The 20,307-nt window shown below is 39.1% G+C and overlaps 1 protein-coding gene across 1 annotated transcript; it reads left to right on the top strand.

Moving 5' to 3' along the window:
• Positions 1 to 14,088: 14,088 nt before the first annotated feature.
• On the top strand, positions 14,089 to 18,533 carry LOC148028191 (protein translation factor SUI1 homolog 2-like). The gene is made up of 3 exons (XM_087689969.1): positions 14,089 to 14,332; positions 14,736 to 15,019; positions 15,161 to 18,533. The coding sequence occupies exons 1-3, from the start codon at positions 14,296 to 14,298 to the stop codon at positions 15,203 to 15,205; spliced, it is 366 nt and encodes a 121-aa protein (XP_087546095.1). The 5' UTR covers positions 14,089 to 14,295; the 3' UTR covers positions 15,206 to 18,533.
• The last annotated feature ends 1,774 nt before the right edge of the window (positions 18,534 to 20,307 follow it).

Below are 20,307 nucleotides of genomic sequence, written 5' to 3'. Positions count from 1 at the left end.
ATTTGGATGCAACTTCGTGTGGACCATTTTCAACTCGTACGAGTTTTGGGTGTCCATTCGTGCTAGAGGTCGTCTAAGAAAACCTTCCGTTAGTTCATGACCCTCGGTAAAAAAATCAACATGTCCTTAATATACCATCTTCTTCATGGTTCGTGGCCCTCGGGAGTCTAAGTGTGGCTCATACAATGGACATGCATGAAAACTTGAGGTAATCAGACCTATTCCAACACTTGCATCGCTTCACTCATGTTTTGCTTGTACACTTAGGAGTGTAAGTAATATCTTTAGGCGAGATACCTGGCACCCATCATATAATGGTATGGATGATTCCTCTCTTAGTGACTCAAATATCTCTACATCCATGGTCATCAATGCATCAATCATTGCCTCCATCTCAGGCTCCAAGTTTGTAGGAAAGTCTAAAAGGCTACTTGTCTCCTCTGGTACCGTCAGGCTACCTGTCTCCTCTAGTATTGACGGTATAGACTAGGTCATGCCTTCCAAGTGGTGGATTGGCTCGGGCACTATCCATCGCATGCCCACGAAATCTTCTAACCGGTCGCAATAGGTGCATTTCTCCTTGGGATAAGACATGACCTCGCTGTATCAATTTTACGGTCATGTCTAATATTTTTGTATATGATATTCAATTAGTTTGCAAATATAAGGCATGATTGATACACATTTTTCTTACCGTTTGCTCGAAGTCTAAGATTCTGTGATTAGTGATCTCTATTTGGAAGCATCATACATGTTCTATAGACAACTGATGCTTTCATCGAATTTCCAGCTTGCATTGAGAGCAAGGGCACATGCTATGCTGATTAAGATACGACTTGCGATCTTGAACATCACAACCATCATCGTTTTCCATTTTGTCTACGTTACGAAAAACAATTGGTTTTTGTTCTTTTTCTTTTTTTCTTTTTTTAATTTGTTTGAGAAGGGGTTTCCATTTTGTCTACGTTACGAAAAACAATTGGTTTTTGTTCTTATTCTCTTTTCCTTTTTTTAATTTGTTTGAGAAGGGGTTTCTTCTCTTGTAGCTTAATAAAATTAACCTCAACTAAAACACCTTGTTTTAGAACACATAATAACTTTAGATACATGGAAATTAGACGCATTAATAATATGGTTAACCATAGATTCCTTCAAAATAAATATTAAACAACTTTTAGATTTTCTATCCAGTATATCTACTTAATCTTGATTCTAATATAGGGAAGATGATTGGCATTGATAAAGTAATATATGTCATTCCATATCCAAAACCTTTGGTAATGTAAAAATATCATAAAGTCAATCTAAGGTGTGCACAAAACCCCACAAGGATTAACCTAAAGCAAGCCTTAATCATGACTATAGTCTCCTACCATGGTTATCTAATATTAGCTTAAGATAACTACTTTGCTATCATCTCTCAAACTTAAGTACAACATTGCATTGGTTTAAAGAGAGTGAGAAATGAGGGGAGTAATATGCATCAACCATTTTATTAATAAGGTATAGTCTCAAATCAACCCCCCTAAAATAACATTGATTTGGATCTAGGATGATACACTAGGATAGTTGACATTTGATCATTCTTAACTTTACCTAATCTAGCATTTCAAAATTTTAATGGAATTCTCTTGGCTAACCAAGACCACTCTCTTGTATAAAAAATCCATGGGAAATTTAAACACCCCCTTCACCCCCCTCGAATAGTAGCTTTATTTTTCTAACTAACCTAACACAATTTATCTACCTTTCTTTGCCCTCTTCGTTTTATGTTCTCTACCCCTTCTTTGATCTTTCTTTATCTCTCTCTCTTTCTTTATTGCCCCTCTCTTTGTTTCTCTTCATCCCCTCATGTTTTCTCTCTCATTCTTCTCTCTCTCTCTCTCTTTGTTATCTTTCATGTTTATTCTCTCTCTCTCATTCTCTCTTCCTTTTCAATTCTTCTTCTCCCTCTCTCATTTCCTCTCTTTCTTCCTCAATGCACCTCGTTCTCAAGAAAAAAAGAACAAAAGAAAGAACAAAAAAAAAAACCAAGAGGAGGATGGATTCTTCGTCTCCTCTGCATGACAAACCCTCTCTTTGTTTCTCTCCACTGCCTCATGTTTTCCCACTCATTCTCCTCTCTTCCTCCTCTCTCTCTCTCTCTCTCTCTCTCTCTTTGTTATCTTTCATGTTTATTCTCTCTCTCTCTCTCTCTCTATGGTTCTCTCTTCCTTTTCCTTTCTTCTTCTACCTCTCTCATTTCCTCACTTTCTTCCTCAATGCACCTCATTCTCAAGAAAAACAGACAAAATAAAACAAGAAAGAATAAGAACAAACCAAGAGGGGGCAATGTACTCACTACAAAGTCCCGAGGATGGATTCTTCGTCTCCTCTTCACAACGTCCCCTCTTCTTTCTTCTTCGCTCACTTTCTCCTCTTCTTTGTGAGCAACGATGGTGGCAATGGCAATGGTGAGAAGCTCTCTTTCTCTCTTCCTCTCCCTCTACCTACCAAAGCCACGATCTCTTTCACTCTCTCTCAAACTCTTTGCGAAAAAATTCCATGCTCGGGTTTCACTCTCATGTTTCACTCGTTTTTTTTTTCTCTGAGAGTAAAAGATATTTCTCAAGCTATCAATATGACTCTTAAAGGGAAAAAACTATTGGATGAGAGATAGAAAGAAGCTAATAGCATCACTAATAGTATATTTGAAACTATTGAGGCTCCAAATACTTCAAATCATCTTTCAAATATAATCATGAGATTTCTATCAATTACTTCCATAGGCAAATCCATTTACCTTTTCATTACTTCGTTGTAAACCAAAGTGGAACCCCAATGGTCACACCCCTTACATGTAACTAGAATGATCAACTATACAAAAAACTAGCCCATAGTGCTCCAAAGACATGAGATATCAGAGCCCATTTTGAAAGTACCATCCACCCATCTTTTGCTAAGATGTGATCTTATCAACTAGAACCTCCAAAAAGAAAACCCTAGATGAACAAAATGATGTGCTATGTTTCTCATCTTAAACTTCCTTTAAAAGGTTACACACATTCAAAACCCCCCTTAGCTTTGAACTTACTTTTCCTTCTTGAGCCCATGAAACTAGATTTGTAAGAAATTCAAAAATGCATAATTATCACAACCAACATTAACAAGAAGGTAACAATATACACACTTTTAACATATTTACAACTAGAAAACTTCTAGGTTTGTGGTCCTCTCTTACCCCCATGTCTTCTCTTTACTCTCATTAAGATAGTTTTAGATGTTTCCATATCCATTGTCTACCTTCAAGCATTCTTCCACTTGGAGACATAAGTATCATATCCATTCTCAAATCCAAACTTGTTGGATAAATTACCCATAATACTATCATCTTGGATAGAATCAACCTCCCCATCTTCTAAGGCACTCTATGGCCCTTGAACCACTCAAACAATGATGGAGGAAAGGGAGATAGAGATGGGGAAAGAGAGGGAGATGTGGTTTTGTTTATTTTATGCAAGTTGACCTAACTACTATTTTTTATTTAGCTCTCTAATATCATGCATGTTTGGTATTTTTTTATGCCTATACATACAAGCTCTCTCCTCTTTGCTCAATCATGCATTTTCATATATTGATAGCAATATGTATCGATGGTGAGGGGATGCTAGTGCAAGTGCCCTCACAATTGATGACTCGCATTGTTTATGTACTATCTCATCTCTTGCTTGAGAGATATAGATAGGTACGAGATATGTGGTTGAGAGAGCTTTCATGAAATTAAAAATAGGATGTGCATGAGAAAGGAAAATAGATAGAGAATGACATGAGCAGACGTTTCCAAAAGAAATATTAATTATGTTTCTCATTCTTTACTATGCTAAGCATGCTTCATGGGTTGGAATCATTGCAAAGCTCACGAGGCTATACCTCCCTCACTTTTCCATTTTGTAAGGGAAGTATGTGGTTGCTTCCCTTTTCTCGCCCAAAAAAATAAGTCCTATTCTACAATTAATGGTGTATCTTCAATTGCTGCAAAATTGAGCAAGTGCCCTACAACTTAAACTTGCTTTACTTGCATCTCATTATGATGAGGAGCTACACATAGCATAATACAACATGAGCATTTTTGTTCACTCCAAAAGTCGAAAAGCTACATGCTATGTGGCACACCTTGCATTATATAGATGCTACAATGGTGCAATAGGCATACTATCATTTACATATCTGAAAATTTTACATTACCATATAAAAATAGATTCACAACATTATTTCATGTATATATACATGATGCAATCTATAGAATCTTTTCCATACTTTTCAAAGTCATGAAAGCTCGCATTGGTGATAGAAACCCTATAAGGGAATGGGAACATAGTGACAGCAATTTACGATGCAAAATAGTGGTGCCACTATTTACATCGCTATATTTGTGTCGCAAATAGCGTCGCTATTAGCATCACTAAAATCCATTAGCAATGTTATTTGCAATAGAAATAGTAATGCTAACTATGATGCTAATAGCAATGCTTAGCGATACTAATTGCGACACAAATAGTGATGTTGGTTTGAGAAGAAAAAGGGCCAAAAGTTCAAGTGTGGCATTTGCACCAAACATTTTCGAGGGAGAGCGAAAGAGAGAGCAAGAGAGTTTGTCACCTTGAGAGGGAAAGGGAGAGGAAGATGGAAGGAGAGAGGAGAGCTCCTCATTACAAGTGCCATTGTACATGAATAAGATGAAGAAGCGTGCAAGGTAGAAAAAAGGAACATTGCAAAGAGGAGGCGGAAAAGAATTCATCCTCGAGTCTTTGTGGTAGGTACATTGCCTCTTTTTGCTTTGTTTTTATATTTTCTTCCTTTCTTTTTTTGTTTTTCTTTGTAATGAGATGCATTAAAAGAGAGATAGGAAGAGAGGCAGAAGAAGAAGAAAGGGGAAGAGAGATTAAGAGAGAGAAAAAGAGGAAATGTAACAAAGAAAGCGAGAAAATGTACGAGTTAAAAATGGTCCACAAGGAGTCACATCCAAGCAAAATGCAATGATTCTCTGTTTTCTATGAGTCACCATATTGGACCCACTTACAAATCAACCATTTATTGAATCCCATGCATATTTTCAAGAGTGTGGACAGCTTATATGGGACCATATCACAAGAAAGAGAGACACTCAAGGGGCACTAATGGATTTGAAGGAGATAGGCAAGATGGAGGCACTTTTTCTACAATCAAACATTAATGGTCACTTGCAACTACCTCACGCTCCTTGGGTCTTGTCCACTAAAGAAGAGTGCATCATGAAGTAAATTATCAAGTCTATCTACACCCCAACGAGTATGATGCATCCTTTAAGGTCTATTTTCTCTAAAGACAACTAGTTATCAAGGCTAAAATCTTATAATTGGTATAAGATATGTCAAGTTTGTCTTGATCTTGGTTGCAAGTAGCCTCAACATTTTGCTATTTAGTATCTAACCTTTTGTTCATAATTATTTTCCATTTGTGACAATTTTATACTACCGATTGCAATCGTAAGGTGCCCCACTCCAGAAATACAAGAGGCAATTTACAAGTTATTGAATTTAGTGCAATGGATCTCACAGAAGGAGATTAAGATATCCTCTATGGAATCTACAAGGTGGGGAGCGACACAATCTATCTCTTTGAGAATTACTTGCCCATGAGCATGCTTACGATACAAACTCACCTCCTAGTACATCTCATAGATGAAGTGGAGATTGTGGGACCTGTCCATACACAATGGATGCTCTTCTTGGAATGCTTCATGAAAATACTGAAGGGCTTTGTGTAACAACAAGCTTGGCCAGAAGATAGCATGATTAAAGGTTTGCTAGTGTCGAAGGCATTAGTCTATATTTCAAAGTGGCTACTAATGGTGGATTCAGACAACAATATGCTATGGCCACTGAAGGATGATAATAGTATGACCGGAGATATGGTTTCAAATAAAGTAGAAAAAAGAATGGATACTGCCGTCAAACCACATGAAAGGTCATGTAGAATGGATGCAGGATGCAAGGATAATGGAAAAACTAGGATTTGTGGAGACTGGTGATGATACTGCACATTCTATTGTGCAGATTGGAAAAATTCCTTTGTCTATGCAGGATGGGAAAAAGAAATACCTATCAGATGTATTTCATGTCTCGAATATCACTAAGAATCTGGTTTTTGTTGGTCAAATGGTTGAGCAAGGCTTGTAGGTCAGATTTAATCCTCATGGATGCTTTGTTGAGGATATGGAGGAGAAAGTGAATCAGTTTTTCATGTTGCATCATGCATCCATGGAGAAGTGGCTTGTTAAGTATGAGCATGCCAGAGAAGACCAAGAAGAAGCGCAATTGGAATTTCGGCACAGTACATGCCATCAATTGATTCAATATCCTAAGGGCATGGAGGAGATGTCATGATTTATGTCTATACAATGGTTACATGGAGCTTTGATTATAGACTCTTATAAAGGGGTAGAGGTCTCTCCGGAGAAGTGGAAATTATCAAGGGAATGTAGTCCAAAGGCGACCACATACTTTATTTGCTATCCTATTTAGATTTTATATGTAATAAATAATCTAACTATTTTAGTATACAATACAAAATCTATAGTGTGGCAGTGTCGCACGGGAAACATTTCTATGTTGAGCGCATCGACAAAATGCACTCCATAATGGATTGTGGTGTCATGGCAAAGTTCAAGCAAGAGAGAAAACAATGGGCCACGAATACAAATACCATGGTAGATGAGATGGAGTATTTTGGAAACTTGCAAAATGTTATCTCAATGGATTACCATAGCTTCTCCATGATCATATTCAACATTCAGTGGTTTAAAGGGGTATTGGAAGGAGCTAGGGAAACCGTTCGGCAAGGTCCATCTAGGTATCTAGAAATAGATTCTAAGAAAAGATGGACGAACCTACACAACATGTTTGTCCTATCGGGTCATTGTGAACATGTACATTACCTATTTTTTTAATTTTTCCATGACATGAAACAATGACAAATGTTGATTCACTCTTATATGTGATATTGAATAAGTAATCTCCTATCTAAATCCCTGATAACTTTGATGGTGGTATGTTATGCCATCAACCCCTTGGAGTGCGTGAGTATATGATGAAAGAAATGTTCCCAACATAGACAAGGAGAGTATGTAGTTGAAGGGGTCCATATTATGGATGGTGAAGGGTGAAGAGGGGTTGGAGCATGCAAAGGAGATAGGCACATGTAACATAGACAAAGAGATAGGAGGCCAAGAAATTTTTGTGTATCATCGTATCTATTTCCTGGTGTAATCATTGGTTCTCTAGCTTCAAAATGCTTGAATGGCCTACTAGATTCTAAATATATGCTAGAAGCCCTTGATGCCTATCTCCAGAAACCCTCACAAAAATGAGGAACACGAAGAGAATGGAGGGGTCCTTCTTGTCATAGGTCCATAGGATAAAACATGCCATCATTCCATAAATCGACATTCTTTATGCTAGAAGCCCTTGATGCCTATCTCCAAAAAATCTCACAAACAAGGAACATGAAGAGAATGAAGGGGTCCTTCTTGTTATAGGTCCATAGGATACAATATGCCATTAGTCCATAAATCTATGTTCCTTCTACTCTTTGATCTGATTGCTCCCAGCACACTTGGTGTGTGACCAGACACCTTTTTTGTTTTGCATTGAAGTAGACTCCTCTTTCTATGGTGACTTATCTATAGACCTTCAAGTGTATGTCAAGCTATGCCAAGAGATTGACATAGGGCCATATACCGAGTCATATTTGCATCTATTTGCTCAATTCGCTTTTAAGGGTAGTTTAGTATATGAATCTTAATTAGCATCTTTTTTTTTAGAGTTGTATTATCGTGCTTCATCTAAATCTTTATATTTATAATGCTAATATCATTTTCAGTCTATGCAAGTTACCTCTAACGATACCCAGAGAGAGTAGGATGAGTAGAGGGATGATCAATGAGGAGTTGCAAGAGATTTTTACATATATATCTCCAGATCGGATGGCCCAATTTAGAGATATGATGGACCAAAGGCTATCACGGACATCATTAGTTCATTTTGTGATGTCTACTTCACCACACTCTAATGCTTTGATTTCTAGTAGATGAGGTCGATGCTCTAAAATGGCCCTAGATGAAGGAAGTGGTTTTGGGGGGTGTTGTGGAGATGTGGATGCTATGAGCCAACGATCAATTCTAGAGAGGGTTGCTACTCCTCGCTCTCATATCAATTCTATAGAGGGTGACTTATATGGGTGTTGTGGAGGCACTGATGCATTGTATCCATCTCATCAATCTAGTGGATACTTGTCACCTCGAGGATTTGTCACACCTATAGAGACATCTATTCTCGTGACTCTAGGTTTCACTCAATTATCCACAGGTGGCACCCCTATGGGTGCTACTCCAAGAGATACTACCCCCCACAGGTTTGCCAAATATGCATGGATCTCCTAGTTATGGCCACGAGTGTGGTTATAGGTGGTAGAGGACACACCTTAAAACATACCCTAGTAGTGTACGAATACCTCATAGAGATGATGAAAGGATAGACAGTGTAATCATGAATGATGAGGGGAGGAGGGTGATATCTTGAATGAGGAAGTTGTGCCAACAAATATTTAGCACAACATTCTAGACCATTGCAAGAATATACCTAAGGGGAGCAAGGACTATGTAGCGGCATCTTTGCATGAGGAGTTTCTAGTACCTACAATGGCAAAGATCTTTTCTACTCGGTGGATCATAGAGTGTATGTGTACATACATGTCACACAAACAATCTGATGCATGAAAGGCAATCAAGAGTGACACCTCAAAGCTTGAGTAGCTAGATGTAGAGGATTGGTAGAGACTAAAGGAAGAGGCTGCAGATTATCCAGGATGAAGGTAGTAGTAGTGGGAGCCAGCAGGGGCACGATTGGAGGTAGGGGTCGTGCATCATTTGGGGAGTGACATCCAGAAGACTTATTTTTCTTCTCACTTTCTTATTTGGAATATCACTTGCACTAACACTAATTGTGTTTCTAACTATACTATTCTATTTTCTTTGTAGCACTCCATCACAAACTACAATTCCATAGGTTTTGAGACTCGATATATAGAGAGACACGGTCTCACTACACTTATCGATAGATTGTATACGCACATCGGTGCAATAAGTCAATCCTTTTTCTTGTCGATAGTCATTAGTTTTTTAATGATGCATTATGTATAGTGGACTAATGTCTGGTTATTTATTTTGCAGAGTCAGTTCGATGCTCCTTTGCATTGAGATGAGCTTTCAGATGGCAAGGATTTGTAGCATGCACTTGGTTTCATGGAGCCACTACAACATATAGACCCAATAGCGACGTTTAAAGCGACGAAATTATTCATGGAAAAAATTACCCCCGTCATCGCTATTCGCATCGCTATTAGTGACACGATCAATTCGTCGCTAACCCAATTAGCGACGCTAATAGCGATGCAAATAGTGATGATTGCAGAGTAAATTTCCGATGCAAATAGCGACGGTTACAGAGGGGGGGGGAAATAGGTGGTAGGGCATGCAACCCTGCCACCCTTCTAGCTATATGCACTAAATATTCTTGCATAATTCATTTGCCAATGTCACCTACACCTAATGTCTAAAAATTGTGTATCTGATTTTCAAAAAAAAAAAACTGAATCCTTTGATTGCAAAAGCTAGATATAATTAATTCAAAAATGTATTTCGCTCCATCTTATTCCATCTATAAGAGTTATACCATAGTGTTGGAGCGAGAAATACTTATATAGGGAGTGGTAGTGTCTCTAAGCTCTACTTCTTCCTTTTTATTTTTACCTATGTCTAAGTCATCTTCTATCTTTTATTTCTTGTCTTCACCCTCAAACTCAATGGATGGAGGTGTTTTAAGATCAAAAGAATCAAGCTTATCCTCCCCCTTCTCAAACTCCATTTCTTGAGCTGTACTCCAAGTAGATCCCTGAAACGAATGAATTTCTCTTTATCAAGTGATTTGGTAAAGATATCGGCTACCCGGTCTTCTGTCTTCACATGAAGTAGATCAATCTGTCATACAAGTACCATTTCTCTAATGGAATTGTAATGAATCTCTATGTGTTTGGATCTAGCATGATAGATGAGGTTGCTAGCTAGCATCCATATACACCTCAAGTTGTGTACAGATAACCCTCACGCTACTCCATATATACCTCTACAAACAAGTCACCATTTAGGAATGCATTTTTGACATCCATTTTTCATAACTTTGAGCCCTTAGAAGCCGCTAATGCAATGACTATTCTCACCATTTCCATCTTGGCAACCTACCTGAAAGTCTCCTCATAATCTAGGCCGTATTGCTATGCATATCCCTTTGCAATGAGCTGAGCTTTATACATTTCCAACAAACTATCTGACTTGCATTTCTCTTTATAAATCCATTTTCTTAAAGACATCAAGTACCTCATCCTTGAACTTCTGAATGTATAGCCATTTTCACGCTTCTCTCTCACGGGTTCTCTCCTTCTTCTTTACAGTTGTCCCCTCTCTTTTTGTGGTGGGTTGGCGATGGCAGAGACCTCTCTCTCTCTCTCTCAATCTCCCTTGTACACATTGATCTCTCTTACTTCTTCTCCCTATACACTCTTCATCAACAAAAAGAAAGAGAGAAGTAAAGAAAAGAGAAAAATAAAGAGAGAAGAGATAATGCACTTACCTCAAAGCTTGAAGAAGAATCCTTTCACGCTTCTCTCCTTCTTATTCTTCTCCTTCACGTGTTCCCTCCTTCTTCTTTGCAGTTGTCCCCTCTCCTTTTGTGGTGAATTAGCAGTGGCAACGACCTCTCTCTCTCTCTCTCTCTCTCAATCTCCCTTGCACATGTTGATCTCTCTCACTCCTTCTCTCTATACAATCTTCATCAACAAAAAGAAAGAGAGAAGTAAAGAAAAGAGAAAAACAAAGAGAGAATAGATAATACACTTACCTCAAAGCTTGAAGAAGAATCCTTTCGTGCTTCTCTCCTTCTTCTTCTTCTTCTTCTCCTTCACGGGTTCCCTCCTTCTTCTTTGTAGTTGTCCCCTCTTTTTTTGTGGTGGATTGGCGGTGGTAGCGACCTCTCTCTCTCTCAATCTCCCTTGTGCACGTTGATCTCTCTCACTTCTTCTCTCTATACACTCTTCATCAACAAAAAGAAAGAGAGGAGCAAAGAAAAGATAAAAACAAAGAGAGAAGAGATAATGCACTTACCTCAAAGCTTGAAGAAGAATCCCTTCGTACTTCTCTCATTTTTTTCTCCTTCGAGAGTTCCTTCCTCCTCCTTTACACTTGTTTGCTCCCTCTTTGTGGATGGCGGCAGTGGCGGTGACCTCTCTCTCTCTCTCTCTCTCTCTCTCTCTCTCTCTCTCTCTCTCTCTCTCTCTCTCGCTTGTTTACAAACCTATAAAATGCCATACTCGGGTTTTGACACTTTTTTGTGAAGCCCCTCTCTCTCTCTCGTTTTTTATTTCTGTCCATCTATCTCTTCCTTCCCCTCCCTTCTTCTCTCTATTTCTCTCCCTCCTTCCCTCCTCACTCTCACTTAACTCATCTCATTGCAAAGACAATCAAAGATAGAAAATAAAAAGCTTAAGAAACAAAGATATTGAAAGAAATGTCACCCCACCTCTCTTTATCTCTCTCCCCCCCTCTCCCTTTACTTTTCTTTATTAACCTTCTCTCTCATTTTCTCATTGTTTTCATATATCTCTCTCCCTCTCTCTTGCTTTCTATTTTTTCTCTCTATCTCTCTTTCTCCCTCTCACTCTCTTCTTTTCACTCTCCTTCTTCTCTTTACCCAGCCTTCTTTTCTATCTCCTCCTCTCTTCCTTCCCTCTCCCTCTCTCTATTTCTCTCCCCCTCTATTTCTCTCTCTATTTCCCTTTCTTTGTTTTCTCTCTCTTTGTTTCTCTCCCCCTCTCTCTCTCGTTGTTTCTCTCACTCATCCTCTCTCCCTCCCTTCATCTCTCATTTCTCTTTGTTTCCTTTCTCTCCCTCTTTCTCTCTTCCTCTCCCTTCATTCTTCTCCCTCCCTTCCTCTCTCTCTCTCTCTCTTTCCATGTATCTCTTTGCAAAGAAAAACAAAAAAAGAAAACAGGAGAACACAAAAATAAAGCAAGAAGAGGCAATGTACCTACCTCAAAGGCCTAAAGATGAAATCCTTTGTACCTTGTCTTTGCAGCTTCCCTCCCTTCTCCCTTGCACACTTCTCTTTTTTCTTCGTGTATAGCAGCAGCGGCGATGACAATGGTGATGAGCTCCCTCCCTCTCTCTCTCTCTCTCTCTCCCTCTTCCTCTCTCTCTCTCTCTCCCTCTCAAAGCTTTAAGCTCTCTCACTCTCTCTTTCATTCTTTCTCGCAAATGTTTTCTCGGCAAATGTTACGCTGGGGTTTTCAAAACTTTTTCCTCAGACCGGCGTCGCTATATGCCTCGCTATTTGCATCGCTATATGCGTTGCTATTTGCGTCGCTAATAGAATTAGCGACGCTAATAGCGATGCAAATAGCGACGCTTTTAGCAACACTTTTAGCGACACCGTTTTTTTGCGTCGCAAATGGCCGTCGCTAATGCCCCATTCCCTTGTAGTGAGTGCACATCATCTTCTTTTTTGGTCCTCTAATATGTTTGCAAGCCTCTCCCATGTAGCATTTCTTGGATGTACTTATCATCCGTTGTATAAAATCACACTTTACAATATTTACAAATAAAATTTTATGTTTATTTTGACTCTCCTCTCCATGGTTCCATGTAATGTCATGAGTTGTTATCACTAGTCTTATACTTATTTTATGAGTTATAATCTTATATTTTTAAGTAGTTTTTGAATCCATCTTGACAATGATTGCATATCGAATATGTAATTTCTTTGCAGAATATTATACAGCACATGGTGCTATGGGTGTTGCCTTGCTACAAATTTCTTTTTCCTCTATAACCATCGTTATTTGCGTCACTGATTTACTACACGTGTTGCTATTAATGTCACTATCATCGTCGTAGAGCGTCACTGTGACACAATCAGTATCGCAAAAGGGATGCTAATTGGTAGCAACGCTCTCTATGAGGAGCTTGTAGAGAGACTTATATCGACGCTTTTCGAAATGACGAGGCAAATTTTTAAATGAACATTTGTATCGCTTTGGTATGATGCCTGTATCTTGTAGTGAAATTTTGGTCACGAGGACATAGACAAATAGCTCATATCCAAGAAGAGAAGGCATAAGTGTGAAGGTGATTGTATGGTATGGTGTAGACAAAAAGGAGCCCATATACAAGTACAATCCCTCCATACCTTGTTATCATTATGAGACTTCAAGAATAATGCCATTAGTTGCTAAAAGGTGCAAAGAGAGAGAGAGAGAGAGAGAGAGAGAGAGAGAGAGAGAGAGATTGTGGCTAAGTAGTTCAATCAAAAGTTGCTCTATCACTCTTACTCTCTTGTATGCCATGGACACATGCATGCATACATGCAAACACATTCTTATAGATGCTACCTTAGTGCCACAAAAGTTGGAAAATCACATGTGAAGTATAGCTTAAATGTATCTTAAATTAATGCATCTTAAACGACTGGGGTGGATCCTAAGAATATTAAAGATAGATGTAAATATGACTCATGTTGCTAGGTCTCAAAGGACTCATGAGGATATAATCTAGTCTTATATATATTGACGACTCAGAGGTGGCTCTCTCTCTCTCTCTCTCTCTCTCAAGTCAAAAGTACAATCATGTCATTTAAATCAACGTGGGGGAGAGAGTGATAACGGGGGAGAAAGTGATAACCAAAATATATGCATGTAGAATTGTGTATTTGAATAGTTGTGTGTCTTCTCTATATGATTGTGAGATTCCCATCACATATTGACATAAACAACAAGTTTTTGTTATTATAATATTTACACCTCACTTGAGCGCTAAGATAAGGCGAATCCGTCTTCTGTAGGGCCCGTAGTAAAACGAATACGTGTCTTCAGGAAAGCGTCAAAGGAGCGCTTAGCGAGACTCGAGTCAACCCAAGAAGCAGCGGCATCAACGACTCCTTCTACCAGAAAGAATAGACGGTGCTGTTGGTTTGTGTTGAGAGTGTTAACAAGGTCCATAAAAAGCACAAGCAAGCAAGTTCGCCATCTCATCTGCGATACTCGTCTCCGTCCCCCCGCGCGCTCTCTCGCTACCTCTCTCTGCGCCCCCGCCGTTGATCAACCTCTCCCTCTCTCAGCTTCGTCTCGCAGGCTACACTTCGAAGCTCCTCATCCACAAAAAGAAAGACTTTAATGTCTGCACTCGACATTCACATCCCCAGCGCCTTCGGTAAGTTGCTCTCTTCCACCTTCCCTATTTTCTAATCACTTTATGTGTCTAAAGCATTTGCCATGTCCGAGGTGTTCTGTATGTCCTTTGCCTTTCGTGCAAGGCTTCGTCCTGCACTCTCTCTTGCAAGGACGTGGCGGTTAGGGCTTTAATTAGTCAGATTGTTAATCCTGTGGGGGATTCTGTCAAATGGAAGTTAGCTCGTGTGGTTTCCTTGTTTTTCCGCGGCAGGTAAGGATAGTTTCCCTCCTATCTGTCTCTTGGACTCTCTCATTTCAGATCTTGTGCTTAAGTGGCATGTACATGTGTAAGGTGAGCCTTGACCTTTGAGTACGTGTATGTGCCTGTGGAGAAGGTCAGGACATGGCTGCCTCTGACTGCTTCTGATTTCACGTCTGTACAGATCCTTTCAGGGAGGTTGATCTGAATAATATAACTTCTGGTACTGTAACATCTCCTGGACTGAAAGGGCATCATTCGGTCCATGTGAGGGTGCAGCAAAGGAATGGCAGGAAGCGCTTGACCACGGTGCAAGGCCTAGAGAAGCAATACAACTACCACAGGATACTGAAGGATTTCAAGAAGGAGTTCTGCTGCAACGGGACTGTGGTAAACGATCCCGAGCTTGGCCAGGTGATCCAGCTTCAAGGCGACCAGCGCAAGAACGTCTCTAACTTCCTTGTACAGGTACTACGTATTTCCGTCATGCTTTTACTCATCATTCTGGTAAACTTCTCGAAAATGGCATCTGCTTCTCGTCCAGCTCCCCTTCTCGTCTCAAAGAACATCTGCTGTTACTGATTCTCCCTTTGGACTTGGCTGTTTCAGGCTGGCCTTGTGAAGAAAGACCGGATCAAAATTCACGGTTTCTGATATCTTTGATCGTGAAGGCGATGTATGGTGGATGGGGTGGATACGAGGAGTTCTACCGCATTTCAGTGTTCATAGTTACAACTCGGGGTATGCAGCAGAGCTGTTATTCGTCAGCGAAATATGTTAGGAAAACTACGCCACAATTCTGAAGTTTCCACCATCATCATCTGCAGTGGCCGCTTCAGGCCGGTTGAACTGTACAATTCACCAATTATCGATCATAAACGGGTTGTTAGAGTATACTGCTATGGTTTCCACCCCCCGTCCTACTACTGGAATGTTTAACGTGACGTTACTACCAGGTTTCGTCGATCTCTTGCTTGGTTCATAAACTAGGACAAAAACGTAAACTAGGGCAAAACGATCGTGTTGAGCTTACGCCAGGACCCGTTCATAAACTAGGGCGATAACGTAAACTAGGGCATTCAAACGTTTTTAAACTGGATCCACATATGGAGGGCGGTATGTAGTAAGTTTATTGTGATACGATGCCACATACATGCGTGTTTGATGTCTACTCTGCTAGACACTCTCTCATAGCCTCCGCAGATGAGGAACTAGGAAAAATGACATTCACAAACCGTGTTTAGGCATACATGTCATTCTAACCCACTCCCAGAATCACTTGAACAAGAACCCCATGGACCAATCCACAAATAGACATCGATTAGATGAATTGGAAACATAGGATCTTCCCACGGTAACCGGGGAGCCCTTGGTTAAACCCAGATTTAGTGGTCATGTCACTAAGGTGCTTACCTAGTTGCTCTTTCTAGAAGCCCTGTCTCTCGTGCGAGGGCTTTCACCATTCAGTTAGAACAATACTGTTAGGTCTTGCAATAATGTGTCGTATAGAAGGTTTAGTGACTTTGAGTTAGATGAATACTTTATTAGCATATGATAATATGAATCTATTGCGCTTCTAAATTGAGGGTAGGCAACATGGCTTTCAATGACTCATTTCCTCTATTTGTCTCTGCATCTCCTAAGTATTTCGTGGCTACAAGCTCATGAAGCTTGATATTGAAACAATCATGTGAGTAACACTTGAGCTATTGAAAGCATATGTTACAAAAGGCTTTGCTTGAACTGGAAGCAAATGGAGGTCAAAAACGAGAGATGGGATGTGTTTGGTTGAAAGTGAAGATTAAAATTGTCACCTTCTATAAAGATTTTTTGCATGGAAGATGGAAAGGCATTGTGGAGAGAGCTCATTGCCATGGCATTGATGTATGCTCTCAAGGGATTAATGTGTTAGTTGATTGATCAACCTGAGATGTTGCAATTGAATATACATACAACTGCAAAAACATTGACAAGCAAATTTCTTGGGATACCTTCCCTCACTTGCCTCGTGAAAGGAAGGAGACCAACTACATGCACATAAAATGTTCTTTTTAAAAAATTGTTAAAGAGTAGTATACATAAGTAATCACAACATCTAAGCTGAGGTTAGTTTTACAAGTATTTTCTTCACCACTCTTAAAAAAGTTGGTCATTCTTCCCAAAATGTTAAACAATGAATTTTTTTTTGAAGGAACACGGGGTTTTTAAAATCCTACACCCAACTTTGCAGTTCACATGGCCAAAGAGAACAGCATTTCTACACAATCCATATAGCCCTACAAAGTATAGCTCTAAATATAATCCTAATCATACAAGATTCCAATTCGAGTCTCTTTATCACAAAGCAAAACTTGCCTCCAACTAAGTTGGTAATCAAGTCGAACAACTTTCACAACCTTCATAAATAGATTCTAGCATTTACACACTTCTCTATATCCCACAAAACATGCTTCATGGATTCCTCAAATTTTCACACAAAAGGGGGCACATAGGAGAGGCCTATAAAATTCACTATATCCAACGAATCTCCAAAGTCTTATATTAAGCCTAAAAGAGAGAGTTGCACTCCATACCATTATACAACTCTTCTTTCATGTGTCAACAGTAATGCTAGAAATGAACATTTTCCATGCATTATTAGCAACATCTATCCAAACATTATCAAAGGATCGGATGAAGCTTTGCTCCTTCCTAGAATGTGCTTACACCTAGGAATCTTAAGGTCAATGTAGTGGGTACCAATCATCAAGCTTTGGAAGATTTGAAGAAATCAAAGCTCAACGGGACAACATTATTGCTACTACAAGTCTCAAGCTCTTCAATTCCTCACTCTTTTAAGTCAAGTAGAGCTCCTACCATTCAAGATCTGCTACAACACTCAGTCTTCCAACAAATATTTAATTGATTTACCATCAAGGAGGGGTTTCAAGTTGAAGGGGTAATATCAAACATCAAGCAACAAGAATCATCATCTTTAAAACCATAATATATTTTGATACTACATAATGGGATTTGACACAGCCACATCACTTGTGCTTGTTATCACATTCAAGAATCAACTCACTACTGATTTATCTCAAATTTGAAGCTAATACTCAATCACCAAAATGAAGTTTTTCATATGGACACATGCTATCAAGGGTAACACAACTACTCTTGTTATTTGCTTGTACTATGTTGAAGATGTTACTCTACCTACAGGAAGACATGGAGTTGCCTATATCCAAATGCCATCAATGTACCCATTTGAAGACCTTGAAGACATGAAAGTGCAAAAGTTTGCAGTCATTTCTATTTCCTCAAAGATAATGATATCTTTGCTTAAGGGGGACATGAAGACTAATGCAAGCAAAGAAGACCAAGATAAAGAGGACCAAAATATCAAAGAGAAAAAGAATAAGAAGAATAAGCAAAAAAATCATGAAGACTCTGAAGACCAAAAGAGCAAAGTGAAGTACAAGTACAGGATCAAAAAGAGCAAGATGGACTACACCGACGATAAGACCTACAATGAATTGAAGATCTATGTTAATAGAAATTATGAAAATTGAAAGGGCCCGCTAGTGGTCCTTGACCCAATTTTTTACTAGACTTTTTTAGCCTTGTAATGCCTAGCCCTAATGCTTCTGACATAAGCTTGTAAACTCCTCATGTAACCTTGTACTACAGCCTCTGTACACTTTGTGAGGCCCCTGTTATAGCCTCTAGATGACTATCATGTTTGTGGTACCCACACTTAGCCTTTTTTGCGACATCGCTTGGTCTTTTGCCATGTTTATGGTGTGCCCACACTTTGCAGGTGTTGCTTTCACTAAAGCCTCTACACAGTTTGTACTTTCTAGTTGTGATTGAGGAGGGGTGTTGAGATATTTGCAATCACACCTATTGTAGCCTCTTTGTATGATGCAGTTCTAGGCTTAGGACATCCAGGCAGACTGAATCCCATATACACAGAAAGGGAAAACTACTACCATCCAACAACTATAAAGCATTATACTTGACTACCACTTTTCATATGGAATGAATACTATGTCATGATGCTTTTTACTTTTAGTTAAGTGTCTTGTCTTTGTCAGTCCTACACAAGATTGTGTTTATGAGTCCAAGATACCATCTTGGAACATCATTCACTTGTATAACATTTTGTCTCTACTTTTCTATGTCATCATGAGTTTGTTCTTCATCTTCCATCCACCATAGCCTCTGCCATGCTCTAGATCCACGTCTTTTGACATGTCTCCTTTGTAGAATGTGTTTACACATAGGGATCTTAAGGTTGGTGTACTAGGTAGGATGGGTACTCTCTTTTGTAGAGGATTTTGATTGGTTGATTCAATTGCTTCATGTCCATTAATCTATCTCATTAAGTTCCTCCAAATCATTAGAATCCCTTTCAATAGGTTCTTAAGGGGTTTATCATGGTAGTGGAGGCCAAATTCGCAATGATACTAGGTTCAATGTCATGGAATTGGAATTATGTATGCCTCAAACTTTGTGGTGATAAATGCATAGATTCATCTTGAGGTTTTAACAAAATGTTTGACTCAATTATAATTTTTTAAAAAGTGTGAGAAAAATGTAGATTAACAATGGCGTACACTAGATAAATTAGATATATTCATGCCCTCTATTGTTTTTTTAGTTTGGTAACTCCTCTTGGATCTTCTTAATCTAATGATCTAATTTATCAATTAAGGCTAACTGTTGTCTAGATCATGGTAATCGCTAACCACATTTTCGATGTGGGGTGCACTAGAGGTACTCTTTGCACTTGAAATGGTGGTCATTCCTTAGAGTGCGATTAGCAATTTATTCTTTAATTTGATCTTTGCATGCTTCTCTTTTTTTGTTGTCACTCTCCTTCTCTACCATTAATCCATTGGCAATTTTTGGTCCAATAATGCTTTTCTCCATTTTCTTTTTTTAATTCGTATAATGGCATTGATGGAAATTGGGATAGCATCCTCATTCTTGGTCATTTGAATTGCAAAGAGACTTAGAGGGACTAAAATTATGATTGCCTTGCTAGTACACTACAAGGGAACGGACAAATAGCTACTGCCATTTGCAACAAAAATAGAGGCATCGCTATTAGCATCACTAAAATAAAATGCTATAAGCGATGCAATTCTAAGAAAAAAAAGTGCTAAAAACCCGAGCATGGCATTTGCTACAAACAGTTTCAAGAGAGAGTGAGAGAGATTGTGGCTTTGAGAGGGAGATGGAGAGGGAGAGGAAGAGGGAAAGAGAGAGAAGAGATTGTGGCTTTGAGAGGTAAATGGAGAGGGAGAAGAAGAGGGAAAGAGAGAGGAGAGCTTCTCATCGACATCTCCACCATATCTAAAGAAGAAGAAGAAGTGCATAGCGGAGAAAGAAGGGACGTTGCGAAGAGGAGACGAAGAATCCATCCTCAGGCCTTTGCGGTAGGTACATTGCCTCTTCTTGCTTTGTTCTTGTGTTTTCTTCTTTTCTTTTGTTTGTTTTTCTTTGTAATGAAATGCATTGAGAGAGAAAGAGAGGAACAGAGAGAGAAAGAAGATGGAAAGAAAAAGAACAAGGAATGAGAGAGAGAAAATAGAGAAAAGGTAACAAAGAAAGAGAGAAAGAGAGAGAGAAAGGGAGGGAGAGAGGAGAATGAGTGAGAGAAACAACAAGGGGATGGAGAGAAACAAAGAGAGAGGAAACAAAGAAAGAGAAATAGAGAAAGAAAGAGAGGGGGGAGAGATTAAGAAATTGAGAGTAAAGAGAGAGGTGGA

The sequence above is a fragment of the Lygodium microphyllum genome, chromosome 12 (genome assembly GCF_053477565.2).
Source record: "Lygodium microphyllum isolate KBCC chromosome 12, Lygodium_microphyllum_v1.1.10, whole genome shotgun sequence".
Taxonomy (NCBI): domain Eukaryota; kingdom Viridiplantae; phylum Streptophyta; class Polypodiopsida; order Schizaeales; family Lygodiaceae; genus Lygodium; species Lygodium microphyllum.
This window is presented reverse-complemented; position numbering and strand designations above follow the sequence as displayed.